This window comes from Lucilia cuprina, chromosome 6 (assembly GCF_022045245.1).
Source record: "Lucilia cuprina isolate Lc7/37 chromosome 6, ASM2204524v1, whole genome shotgun sequence".
NCBI classification, from domain to species: Eukaryota; Metazoa; Arthropoda; class Insecta; order Diptera; family Calliphoridae; genus Lucilia; species Lucilia cuprina.
In genome coordinates this window covers 50168253-50183482 of record NC_060954.1, presented here as the reverse complement: position 1 = coordinate 50183482, position 15230 = coordinate 50168253, and the positions used below count along the sequence as shown (strand labels likewise).

Here is a 15230-nt window from a genome sequence, read left to right as displayed (position 1 = left end):
GTGTGCTCAAGCTACATGATCATTTATATCTACTCATAACTTTATTTAGCGAATTTACCAATTAAATAAGGATCACTTGCAGATCCTTTTACCATAAATATAAAAGGATGATCTATTACAAATTCTTCAGGAGAGTCCATAACTAAAATGTTAAGGAGAGTAAATAAATCAATGCAAATACATATAAATGTATATATAAACTAAATAATACATCATCTTTCAAAAATCCTCAACATTAAGGATATATAATAGAAAATTTTTAAATTTAAAATTATCTTACCATCTTGTGGAACAACACCAGCATTAGTTTCTTCTATTGCAAAGGAACCTTTGAAGATGATATCCGAAACATGTATATCTCCATAATCCATAATGCAAAGATTTTCAAATATATTATTAATGCCCAACTATAAAAGACAATCAAGTTGAATATCAAATGTAAAACATAACCTCAATTACACAACTTACAAATTGTAAGCCCTCTTTTAAGGATTTTTCTACTACAATTTCTCCTTTTGGTATATGTAATTTTATAAAGCAGGGTTGCAAATATGACTCAATAGCACTGAGAGGAAACTCTTTTAAAATCTCTTCCAAATATTCTAGACTTTGTTGAGAGTTAGGTAATAGAATTACCAAAGAATTATTACCATTACTATAGGGAACTTCAAAGACTTTAATACTTAATTCGAGAATATTTGCAAATCGTATGTTTGCTCGTAGAGTTAACATTTCCTTGTCAATAATCGTCAAATCACTAGTATAAAAAGGTTTTATGTCTGTACTTAAGAATGCATAACGAAATATTCCTTTAAATTGAATTTCCGTAGTCAATGTTAATATAAAATCTGTTATTTCCTGATGTTCTCTTTGGAAAATATCCGCGTTTCGACAGATATTAACTGTAAATCTATCTTTAACAACACTAATACGATCCAAATAATGTTCTTGCACTTCATTCCGCTCCGCTTGTATTGAAATATTATATTTAATAACGATAAATTGTTCGCTATTAAAATTTGAAATTTCTTGCAAAAAGTTGTATGTAACATTATCCGAAGCTTTGTCTATCAAATCTAAATTTTCACCGATTTCGTATGCACCATAAGGTTCAGCATTTTGACGCAATAAAATCAAAAGACCTGCTATAGGTAAAGGTGCTAGTAATTGATTTTCGTACATCTGAGACTCAGTTAGTTGAATTAATAATGTTTGACCAAAGTTTTCCAAATTAAAAATGGCTTCTGTTAAGATCGGGAATAATGTTAAAATTATAATTTTAAATTGAGTTGAAACTAGAAAATATATAATATCAAATATATATAAAGATTAGTTATTAGAGAAAACTCAATACTTTAATACCTTTATTCCTTAATATCTTTATCATATTTAAAAATTTAAAAAAACCTAATATTTTTGTAAGTAAACTGTTCAATTGTCTTGCTTTAAATGAAAAAAGTTATATATATTCTGAATACATTGATCACTGAGAGAGCAACTAATTTTAAAAATTTATTTTCTATGGTCTTATTTAAAAGTAAAACCATATCTAATTCTTCATAAACGTTACCGTAAAAGTACAATATAAATACAAAACAAGTAAAAAGTTATAGTCGGACATGGCTCCAGTTAAATTATCTTTCAAATTGCTGCCCGCAGTTTGACTACAAGGTTTACATGGACGGACGGACATAGCTAAACCGACACAGAGAATGATTCTAAGCCGATTGGTAAAGGACCAATATTATTGTGCATTACAAACATGAGCACAAACCCGATATACCCTCCCCACTAAAGTGGACCAGAATATAGACTAGACTGTATATATAGACTATTAATTGGACTATAGACTTGCTTATATACTAGACTATATACTACATACTAGAATATAAAATAGACTATATAGTAGACTATAGACTATACTATATACTAGAATATAAACTAGACTATAGAATAGATTATAGACTAGACTATAGACTAGACTATAGACTAGACTATAGACTAGACTATAGACTAGACTATAGACTAGACTATAGACTAGACTATAGACTAGACTATAGACTAGACTATAGACTAGACTATAGACTAGACTATAGACTAGACTATAGACTAGACTATAGACTAGACTATAGACTAGACTATAGACTAGACTATAGACTAGACTATAGACTAGACTATAGACTATAGCCTGTGATCAATATTTCAATGTGTTACAATCGGAATTACAAAATCAGTATACCCCCTTTTTTTTGATGGTGGGTATAAAAAAAGGCAAATAATTAAAATAATTAAATTGGGAATTTGTTGCTTAAATTGAAACACATGTTTGGCTGGTAAATGCAAAAACCAAACACATATCAATTTATTTTGATTAAACATATTTTTTATTTAATTGTTTAGTAAGAATATTAATATAATTTAACGTGAATTTAAACGATTTTGATTTTGTAACAATTTTGTTTAGATTTTATATTTTTTTTAGTTTTGATTAACAACTGGTTAAGAAATGTTATACTTTGCAGTTTCATAGCTTTATATTATTTGGGTAATTTTAGAATTCTGATTTACTTTACGTATTTTTCATTCATTTATATCTAATCACAAGTTTATTTAGAAAATTTACCAATCAAATAAGTTTCATTTGCCGCAGCTTTTACCATAAATATAAAAGGATGATCTATTATAAATTCCTCATTAGTACTTGCATCGGATGAGCCAATATCTGAAATGATAAAGAGATAAAAGAGTCAACGGACATTGTAAACGAAAACGTCGCTACCTTACCATCTTTTGGATTAACTCCAGCATTATTATCTCCAATTATAAATGAACCCTTAAAGATGATATCCGATACATGTATATCATACTCAATATCACAAAGACGTTTAAATATGCCTTTAATGCCCAACTACAGAGATATTCATATAATTTAAATGCCAAATGTAAAAAAAAATAAAGAAAATGTACATAATTAACTTGGAACTTACATTTTGTAAAGCCTCTTTTACGGATTTTTCTATAACAATTTCTTCCATTGGAAATTGTAATTTTATCCAGCGGGGTTTCAAATATGACTCAATATTACTGAGAGGAAATTCCTTTAATAACACTTCCAGATCCCGTGTATTTTGTTGAGAGTCGGGTAATAAAATCATTAAAGAATTATTACCATTACTATAGGGAATTTCAAAGACTTTAACTTTCAATTCGGGAATTTCTGCAAATCGTAAGTTTGCCTGCAGCGTTAACATATCCTTGTCGATAGTGGTGGAATCGCTAGTATGAAAAGGTTTTCTATCTGTACCTAAGAATGCATAACGAAACATTCCTTTAAATTGAATTTCTGTAGTAAATTCTAATTTAAACTCTTTTATTTCCTGATTTTGTTGTCGGTACATTGCAATTCTATGACAGATATTCAAAGCAAATCTGTCTGTAATAATACTAGTTCGATCCACACTATTTTTCTGTGTCTGTAATGAAATTGTATTATTCATTACGATAAATTCATCGCCATTGAATTTTTCTATTTGTTGCAAAAATTTTGTTGTAATTTCATCTGCAGCTATCGATATTAAGTCCAAGTTTTCACCTATTTCGTAAGCAGCATTGGCTTCGGCACTTTGACGCAATAAAACTAAAATTTCTGCTATAGGTAAAGGTGCTAGTAGTTGATTTTCATGCTCCTGCGAGCTCGATAATTCCAGAAATAATTTTTGTCCAAAGTTTTCCAAATTAAAAATGTTAGCTCGAGCTAGTTGCGTCAGGGTTAGAAGTAGTGTTAAGATCATACTTTTAAAAGGAAATTCTGGAATATATAAAATATTAGTTATTAATAATAACTTACAAATATGTTTATTTAAATACCTTTAAAGTTTAGAATCTTAACCATTTTTAAATTAAACAAAACTTTTATATATTTAATGCTAACTTAAATATTGTCGTGCTTTAAATGAATGAAATATAATAAAATATTTCTTAAATATTTCTCTGTGGGGGTAACTAATTTTATAACATCAGCCTAACATAAAAGCAACACCATATATAATTGGTTATAAACGGTGTCGTAAACTTGTGAGGCTAGGGAACTTGCATAACTGCGCAAGGCATGAATTTTTCACTAATTGCAGCAATCGTTCAATTGATGTTCTTCATCAATTTAGAAAAAGGTTTACTCCCAAAATAATAGACTAGAAAACACTATAGACAAGACTATAGAATAGACTATAGACAAGACTGGACCGTAGACAAGACTATAGACTACACTAAAGTCAAAAATATAGACTACGCCATAGACAAGACTATAGACTGAGCTATAGAGAATACAACAGACAAGACTATATGCTAGACTATAGAAGAGATTGTAGACTGGACTGATCTTTAGACTAAAGACTAGACTATAGACTAAACAATAGACTAGAATATCGAATAGACTATAGACAAAATTATAGAATATACTATGGACTAGACTACAGACTAGACCATAGACTGGACTATAGGCTAGAATAAAGACTAGACTATAAAATAGACAATATATAAAACTACATACTAGACTATAGAATAGACTTAAGACTAGACCATAGGCTTGACTATTAACTAAACTATAGACTAGACTATAGACTAGTCTATTGACTAGACTATAGACTAGCCTATAGACTAGACTATAGACTAGACTATAAACTAGACTATAGACTAGACTATAGACTAGACTATAGACTAGACTATAGACTAGACTATAGACTAGACTATAGACTAGACTATAGACTAGACTATAGACTAGACTATAGACTAGACTATAGACTAGACTATTGACTAGACTATAGACTAGACTATAGACTAAGCTATAGACTAGACTATAGATTAAGCTATAGACTAGGCTATAGACTACACTATAGACCAGACTATAGACTAGACTATAGACTAGACTATAGCCTAAGCTATAGACTAGACTATAGACTAGACCATGGACTAGACTATAGTCTAGTCTACAGAATTTTCTAATTTAAAATTTAAATTTTCCTTGACAGAGAGAAAATATTAAGGGGACTCTGCTGTTAGTTTTTTTTATATCTTGAAGAAGAAACAATTTATTTTTTTCAAAACTTTATTTACCACTAAATTTACCAATAAAATGTATAAAATTTGTCTCACTTGTTACCATAAATATAAACGGATGATCTATTATATGTTCTTCATAATCATTCAAATCAGACCCATCGGTATCTGAAATGTATAAGAAAGTTAGTTAGTCTTTTAAAGAGTGAATATATTCCTAATTTTTTTGTAAAGTTAAATAACATCTCTATGAAATTTATCAATTGAAAAATAAATATATATTTAAATGTGGAATTATCTTACCTTCTTCTAAACTGACTCCAATGTTTTTTTCATCATACGAAAATGAAGCATTATAGAAGATATTTGAAACTCGTATGAAAGCCGAAACTTCGCATAGCTTTTTAAACATGCTACCAAGGCCTAACTGTTAAAAGAGTTAAAAATGAAATTTTGAAAGTTAACCTTAGTATAACACTTACATTTTCCAATTCATCTCTTAATGATCGTTCTACGAAAAAATTCACTTTTGGAAAATGTAACTTGATCCGATGTGGCTTCATATATGACTGAAGTGTTGTGTAAGAAAATTTTTGAAAATTATTTTCTAAATCCCTAATACCACCTTTCATTTTAGATATTAAAATAACTAAGAAATTTAAACGATCATGTAGGGGTATTTCAAAGGCATAAGCTTCCAATTCGGGAATATCGGCAAAACGAATTTTTGCTGCCAAAACTAACATATCCATATCAATTTTCGTATTTCCACTGACATAGAAGGGTTCACTGTTAATGCTTGAGAATTCATGACGGAAATTGCCTTTAAATTCATATGACGCCGACAATTCTAATTTGATAGCATGATGTTGTAATGCAAGTTTTTCACATTTTTGACAGATATTTATATCGAGCACCGCATTAAGGAGATCTTTTTGATTTAGAATAATTTCCTCTATTTGAGTGTTGGCCGCCTGCATTGAGATATTATTTGCATTATATATAAATAGATTCTTGTCCATTGTTTTTTCGAAAACTGCAAATTTACTTTGAACATGTTCAGCGGCTTGTGATAATAATCCTAATTTTTCATTGATTTCATAAGCAGTTGTAGTTTCAGCATTTGGACGTAGTAACACTAGAAAAGATGCTATGGAAAATGTTGATATTACTTGATTGTATTGAGGTTTGGAACTGGCTAATTCATAAAATAGTTTTATACTAAAGTTGTCTAAATCAAAAAATGTATCAGTTGTAAGAGCTCCTGTTACCAGGATCACAAGTAAGGATAAAATTAATATTTGATTTTCATTTTGCACTAAAAAAGAAACAAAATATTATTCAGAAATTATTAGAAATCCTTTAGAAATATAATTTTAAATACTTTTTAAAATTTGAAGTTTTTTTTAGTTAATAAAACTATTGTCTTGCTTAGAAAGTTGTTGTATGATGTGTTTTGCTATTCGCAATGAAAACTACGATCAAGAAAACACAACTAAAAATATTGATTAAAAACAAAACATATTTTTTAAATCGCTATTTATTACTAAAACTATTAAAAAATATTGTAAATTTTAATTACTCCTTAAAGAAAACACATTTAATTTAACAGTCATTTAACCCTTAAAACAACACTTTGAATAAAAACGATCAGTTCCTTTTCTTAAAACCTTATGGCTTAGTATTGCCTAACTTAATACACGATACAATTACTATCCGATTTCCAGACACAATTGCCAATCTGAAGCGAAATGTAATTATCATCACATAGACTCTAATATATAGATCTTCAAAAAAACTTTTTCTGTTCAAAAGCGATCATTCACACAATTGCCTATAAATTTTTTAAATTTCTAACAAATTTCTACAATTTCAAATATTTCCTCGCAATGAATTATTAAAGGAAGTTTTGGCAAAAATAAAAACTTATCTTTATTATTGATCGATATCAATCGCTAATTTATATCACAATTATATTCATATAAGATTAAAATAATAAGTTCTGTCAAACCATTAATATTTCAAGTTTAATCTTATCTTCAGCTATTAAAATCAATAATTTTTATAATTGAAAAGTATTTAAAAAAAAACCCAAAATAATCATAATTAGCAATCGAGTAATGATAAAAAATACTTGAGAGTAATTATAACATTAATAGTCTTTTTGAATATAATTATAAAAAGATTATTATAATGAAGAGTTTTCTTGCAAAATATTCGAGAACAAATAATTTGAATTAAACTTTCTAAACAAACATCATCTTCGATAGAAGTTTCAATGCGATAAATGACTTCTGTAAAAGACACTCTTCGAAACGAAAACTGACTCAAATAGAACACTGTTTTCTAAGCGAAAACTGTCTCAAATAGAACACTTTTTTCTATATGAAAACTATCGCCAGTAGTAAACACTTTTCTATACAAAAACTGTCTCCAACAGAAGACACTTTTCTAAACGAAAACTGTCTCCAACAGAAGACACTTTTCTAAATGAATACTGTCTCCAACAGAAGACACTTTTCTAAACGAAAACTGTCTCCAACAGAAGACACTTTTCTAAAAGAAAACTGTCTCCAACAGAAGACACTTTTCTAAACGAAAACTGTCTCCAACAGAAGACACTTTTCTAAAAGAAAACTGTCTCCAACATAAGACACTTTTCTAAAAGAAAAATGTCTCCAACAGAAGACACTTTTCTATAAGGAAACTGTCTTCAACAGAAGACACTTTTCTATACAAAAACTGTCTCCAACAGAAGACACTTTTCTAAACGAAAACTGTCTCCAACAGAAGACCCTTTTTTAAACGAAAACTGTCTCCATAAGAAGACACTTTTCTAAACGAAAACTGTCTCCAACAGAAGACACTTATCTAAACGAAAACTGTCTCTAACAGAAAACACTTTTCTATATGAAAACTATCTTTAACAGAAAGCATTTCCTATACGAATACTGTCTCTAATAGAAAACACTTATTTATATGAAAACTGTCTCCAATGGAAGATACTTTTCTGCGCGAATACTGTCTTCAATAGAAGACATTTTTCTATACAAAAACTGTATTTAATAGAAGATATCTTTCCATACAAAAACTGTCTTCAATAGAAATCAATTTACAATACGAAAACTGTCTGCGATAAAATTCACATTTCTATACGAAAACTGTCTTCAATAGAAGACACTTTTCTATACGAAAACTGTTTTCAATAAAAGACACTTTTCTATACAAAGAATGTCTTCAACAGAAGACAGTTTTCTATACGAAAATTGTCTTCAATAGAAGACATGTATCTATATGAAAACGGTCTTCAATAGAAAACACTTTTCTTAATTTCAATAGAAGACACTTTTCTATACAAAAACTGTCTACAATAGAAGAGACTATTCTATATGAAAACTTTCTTTAATAGAAGACACTTTTCTATACGAAAACTGTCTCCAATTGAAGAGACTTTTCTATACAAATACTGTATTCAATAGAAAACATTTTTCTGTACGAAAATTGTCTTCAATATATGATACTTTTCTATACAAAAACTGTCTTCAATAGGAGAGACTTTTCTACATGAAAAATATCTTTAATAGAAGATACTTTTCTATGCAAAAACTCTCTCTTTTCTATATGAAAACTGTCTCTTATAGAAGACACGAAAACTGTCTTAATTAAAAGAGAGCTTTTTATATGAAAACTGTCTTCAATGGAAGGCACTTTTCCATACGAAAACTGTATTCAATAGAAGACACTTTTCCATACAAAAACTCTCTTCAATAGAAGACACTTTTCTATATAAAAACTGTCTCCATTAGAAGACACTTTTCTATATGAAAAGGTCTTCAATAGAAGACAATTTTCTATATGAAAACGGTCTTCAATAGAAGACAATTTTCTATATGAAAACGGTCTTCAATAGAAGCACTTTTGTAAGCGAAAACTGTCCTCTATAAAAGGCACTTTTCCATACGAAAACTGTCTTCAATAGAAGACACTTTTTTATATAAAAACTGTATCCCCTAGAAGACACTTTTCCACTCTTTTAGAAGACTGTCACTATAACAAGATAGAGTACGCTTTTCTGTATAAAAAAAGTGTCAATGCGAAAAGTGTCTTCAATAGAAAACACTATTCTATAAAAAATTGTCTTCTATAGATGACACTTTTCTATACGAAAACTGTTTTCAATAGAAAACGCTTTTCTATACGAAAACAGTATTCAAGAGAAGACACTTTTCTATACGAAACTGTCTTCAATAGAAGACACCCGAAAACTATTTTCAATACAAGTCTGTTTTCAATATGAAAACTGTTTTCTATAAAAGGCACTTTTATTATTTGGAAACTTTCTTCCATAGAAAATACTTATTTTTTTGATATGAACACAATTTCATGGACAAAATTCAATACTGCAGCAAAAAATGTGTGTCTCCAATAAAAATTCTCTGGCGACACCTGTTGTTTTCTAAATCACTTCTTAAAAGTGTACGCAACAAATTATTTTTTATACACTTAAGACCATTTAAGAAAAACACAAGCAATTTTCCAATTTTTTTCAAACACAAAGAAAATTCCTTAATAATTGTTTAAGAAAAAAAATCTAAAGAAAAAAATATATTTAATCATATCAAACATACTATCTCTAAAATTAGACTGACCACCACTAAAACAACATAGAAAACATAATTGGCGCCTAAAGCGATAATGGCAAGAAAATAACAATTCAGTCAGTTTAAAAATAGTATCAATTGTCAATTTTTAGAAGTCATGCATAAACAATGTGCAAAATAAAAATAAAACAAGAAAATTTTATTTGAGAGAATGTCTACAAGAAAAGATGGAAAAAACTCCACACGTGCAAAGAAGCTAAACAAATGGTTCGATGGTTAAATGAATGGCATGGCAGGCTGTTGGTGGGTTTTTTCTGCAACAGAGAGGGGAAACAATAACAGGTAAAACAGGTAGTTAAAATTGTCAGTAAGAGAGACAGTCAGACATTCTGACAGTTGAACAAAACATCAGGTACGATGGATGGATGTATGGGCGGTATAGCAGACACATTGTCAGAGTATCTGAATGTCTATGTGTGTAAATATTTGATATGGAACACCTTTTTTAAGCGATAAACTGAGCGGGACTGTTATATTCGCTTGTTATTCTGGATATCGAAATTGACATTGAACTAGTCCGGTTTCTAAAATTATGGATCTATTCCAGGGAGCTCTAATCAATAAAAAGAGGGCTAATCAATAGTGTTCATAATCTTAACTCACTGTTCATATCTAAGAAATCATATTGAATAGGAACGTTACAATCTTGATCGCGATTGATTAGGAACAAAGTTTTAAGAGAGGGAACGTAACAGTCGTATGTAATCGTTGATAATGAAATTGAAATAAAACTAGTCTAGTGGCTTATTTTAAGCCGGCTTTACACGATCACACAAGTAATATGATCTGTCAAAATTTTTTGTAGGGGAGTACGGGTGGGATCATCTAAACGCAATTGGTAATGAACATCGAGAGAGAATACGGATGGAAAATTTTACAATAGTATGGTTCTCTTCATTTTATAAAATGTTTTAAAAAAACTGGCATGTCGCAGTAGATCAGGGATGTTTTTTACGTAAACACATACAAAACAAGCGAAACAGCTGTTTCCATCTTAATTTGTTATTGTTTTATACAAATCATATAAACACGAAAAGTATAAATCAGACGAATTTTACTCTCTTTTTTGTCATACGGATGGAATTTAATTTTATTTTTTCATTAGACTTAGACGTACATAAAGTGTGATCGTGTAAAGTGCCCTTTAAAGATTAGTTAAAGGTATGAAGATGAAGAGTCACTTGAAGATGTCAAAGTTTTGGAGAGACTTAATTGACATTTTTCACACATTTATAGGCCTTATCAAAAGTGTTCATAATCTTAACTTACTGTTCACATCCAAAAATCTTATTAAAAAGGACCGTTACCACGATCACTATTAAACATAAACAAACTCTTAACAAGATCTTAATAACTTTACTGAGCAAAATTAAAGGATATATTTTGCACTGCTTACTGTTTACATTTAAAAATGTTATATAAAATTGCTGATGGAAAATTATCACTTTGGGTTCCAAATCAGAGATCGATAGAGATCTTTCTTACTCTCTACATTTTACAATGATCTCTACCAATCAGAGATCTCTTACCTTCTGTTTTAAAGCAATTTCACAAGAAAATTATTTAAATTGATCATTTATCACTCACACATATGTGAGCATATGTACGTGTAAAAAATAGATTATAAGTGAGCTTATTTGAGAGCTTATTGCGTTTCTCTGCTCTATACCGATTTTTGTTCGAAATACAGATCATAACCTTTTAGAAATTTTACAAAAACCCCCTTGCTTTCTCGTTATTAAATAAGAAACATAACCGCAAACTATTTGCGGTGGTCTAGTGGTTTGTAAGGTTACCTTTGGGAAACCTAACAAACCACCAAAGTAATCTGCAGATTACATTTTATCCCTACACTTTTTATGATTACCAATAAAATCTTTTATGGTTGTCCAACAGTGTTAGAGAAGTAAAGATTGCAACAGTTATTGAACTTAGATTTTTCAATAATTCTTTGTAAGAAATTCAATCGACACTTTGGCGACCCTAAGTAATCTATACAGTAGACACTTTTTTTGAATTGCAGAGTCAAATCTCTAGCTGCCATTAAAGTTAAACATGATTATAGCTTGTGAAAGGTCTGTGAGCTTTCTACTAAATTAAGTATTTTAAAAATTGTGTGTTTTATCAGCTTCCCGAACTACCGGGTATTTATTAAATTTTACTTATACACATACACAGATTTTCAAAATACATACTTACATACGTATAAATTTGTTATTATGTATTTGACACACTATGGGTTTAAAAATAGTTTATAGTCTGTCCTACAAGGCTGACACTATAGTACTTGGTTATTATCAGTGAAAAACAAATAACCAACAACGACTACATACATAAAGTCAACAATCAACCAACAAAAAAAACCATAAAGCCAAGAAAAAAAATATGTTCAACATTGTTGTTTACAATGTCAGTGTAGCTTATGTAGTCTTAGTTAAAACCCATAGTGTTTGTACAAAAATTCCAGAAAATATCCTGGAATCATTTATATGGTTAAAGAAATTATTCATTAAAAGAATCCACTAAACATTTAGTTAATATACTACAGGCTAGTTACCTAACTAGTACTTTGTGGCTAGTGACAGGTTTTTATTCCCAGACTTCCAAAAAATATCCTAGAATCATTTACACGTGTATTGAAATATTATCTGTATTAATCAGTTAAAGAATCCTCAAAACATTTGTTTTGTGTAAGAAGTAAACTTACTTCAGACTAGTTACCTAACTAGTACTTTGTGGCTAGTGGCTGCTTTTTATTCCCAGATTTCGTAAAAATTTATCAGTTCAATAATGAGTTCTTCTTTCGGTTCATTTTTGACTTTTTTTCTAAATTAATAATAAAATATTTTTAGGGACATTTAATACAGATCAGTAAGATCTTGCTAGATCTGATTCATCTCCCCACTAAGTGATGTGATGTTGAAGATTTCATTCACAAGTAGAATCTTAAAAAAACAAAGATTCAAAGTGAACTAACATATTAATCGGAATTACCGATCGTTTATACTCAGACCGTGTGTTTTGCTGCCAAAGTTTTTGTGTTCGAAGATAATCTTCTTTGGTCACAATATGATCGTGAAAACTCCAACAGGATGACCTCTCATTGAGGAGCAAGGTTTTAAAACAACTAGGAGTTGATGACCATCTGATCTGGGTAGAACTTTACTATTCCTGTGATCAGTTTTCCCATACATTTTGATGCAAAAGTATAGATCTAAAAAGGATCCAGCCCCTATAAAGAAACAACTTCAGAAGAATACTTTTTGGTTGGAAAATCTCAGACAGAGATGGTCTTTCTTTCTAAAACTCTCAACTAATTTTGGTCAAAATTACAAGGAACATGGCAACCCTATAATTATCAGTATATGCCTTTTTGGGAAATCATATAATAAACTATAAAGTAAATGCAGTGCAGACGTTTTTGTTGTCAAAAAAACAACTAATGATTGAGTATTGAAAAAACTGTTCTGATCAACCAATTTTCGTCAAAAATACAAGAGACATGGCAACCCTATAGACCCCAGTTTATGCCTCTTTTTGAAAATCATAAAATAAACGATAAAGTGGCATGCAGTGCACACGTTTTTGTTGTTAAAAAAAAACAAATAAATGAGGGCCCCATTATGATTGTGGAGGTTCTAAATTAAAAGCTCTCTTTGCTCACGAATAGAGAGAAAATGAGAAAACGAGTAAACACTAAGAAAAAAATGGGTGATCAAATAAATATACAAAAGTATTTATATACAAATGCAAGTGTAAATATTGTAGATACTCACAAACACACAAATTGTTTATGAGAGCTGTAGATACATTTTTTTTGTAACATTTTAAACTCGCGCGATAAACTCGTGCAGTGATATCGAATACGATTTTCTGTTGTTGTTGTAGTTGTTACTAGTTGCAGCATACCTTCTTGTACATGATCTTTGTGTGGGGATTTTTATGTATGAGACATAAAGTAAATTTTCAAGTTACACATTGTATGAAACAGACAGACAGACAGACGAACATAAAAGAAATAGAAATCACATGGTTATTTGGTATTTTGAAAATGTATTTAAAAAGTTTAAATGCATTTTTCTTCTTCGTGGGTTTATCTGATTTAAAGAAGGTGAAACTTTATACTTAAAGTTCAATAAACTTTTAATTTGTTGCTATTTAATTAGAGATTTCAAGAAGTAGTTTTAAATAATAATATTCTTAAAGTTTTAGTATTTCAAAAAAAAAAAATTGCCATAACCGATTAGAACACATTTATAGTGTTTTGTTGACAAGCAAAATATTAGCGTTTTATCTAACACATATTATTTTTATTAAAAGATAAAACTATTTTAGATATATATAGCGGTAATATCTTATGGAATATTTCTAAAATGATTAATAATGTTTCGAACAAATTTCGTGCGCCCTGATAATAAATCTGTATACTTATTTATATTTAAACAAATTTAGACTTAAATCTAACGTTTTCTTTAAAAAAAACCTACTACTAATTACGTTTTATTAGCTCTACATAATAAATATAAATAAATTTTAAGAAATACAACAAAAAAAGGCACTATTTGTGTTCAGAACATATATACAGTGTTCATTCACATTGTCATCCCTACTAACGTGTTAAGCAAGTACGTTTAAATAAATAGATAAACAACTGAATAACGTTAACGTAATTGTACTGCATGCAGCTGGATAACTGTGTGTCTAGTGTGTTCTATGAAGACCATTATAAATTATCGAGTGTTTGGAATACACTCGAAAAATAAACAATCATTACAATAACTATAGTGGAAAACAAAGTGCTTGTTAGGCTGACTACTGTATAGTGGGTAAACACAAACAAGGGAGTGTGATTAACAACGAACAAAAAGTAACGCTATAGGTATAAATTTGGGGACTTTGAAGTCAATTATAAGTTTTTAGAATTTGTTTTTTGTTTCGACTTTCTTAGGAATAGCCTACTTGCGACTGTATTAGTACTAAACTAGAACTAAAAGTGAATTAGAAATGAACTATAACTGAGCTTTAACTGAACTAGAACTGAACTAGAACTGAACTAGAACTGAACTAGAACTGAACTAGAACGGAACTAGAACTGAACTAGAACTGAACTAGAACTGAACTAGAACTGAACTAGAACTGAACTAGAACTGAACTAGAACTGAACTAGAACTGAACTAGAACTGAACTAGAACTGAACTAGAACTGAACTAGAACTGAACTAGAACTGAACTAGAACTGAACTAGAACTGAACTAGAACTGAACTAGAACTGAACTAGAACTGAACTAGAACTGAACTAGAACTGAACTAGAACTGAACTAGAACTGAACTAGAACTGAACTAGAACTGAACTAGAACTGAACTAGAACTGAACTAGAACTGAACTAGAACTGAACTGAACTGAACTAGAACTGAACTAGAACTGAACTAGAATAGAACTAGAACTATAACTGAGCTAGAACTGAACTAGAACTGAACTAAAACTGAACTAGAACTGAACTAGAACTGAACTAGA

General features: G+C 29.6%; 2 protein-coding genes across 2 annotated transcripts in view; one reads left to right on the top strand and one right to left on the bottom strand.

The window, feature by feature from the left end:
* Positions 1-15230, top strand: part of LOC111682069 (putative inorganic phosphate cotransporter) — a 28286-nt gene that overhangs the window by 9214 nt on the left and 3842 nt on the right. The window lies entirely within an intron of this gene.
* On the bottom strand, positions 2541-3804 carry LOC111682070 (ovalbumin-related protein X-like). Its single transcript, XM_023443974.2, has 3 exons — positions 2988-3804; positions 2785-2908; positions 2541-2722 (listed from the first exon to the last, which is right to left on the bottom strand). The coding sequence occupies exons 1-3, from the start codon at positions 3789-3791 to the stop codon at positions 2607-2609; spliced, it is 1044 nt and encodes a 347-aa protein (XP_023299742.2). The 5' UTR covers positions 3792-3804; the 3' UTR covers positions 2541-2606.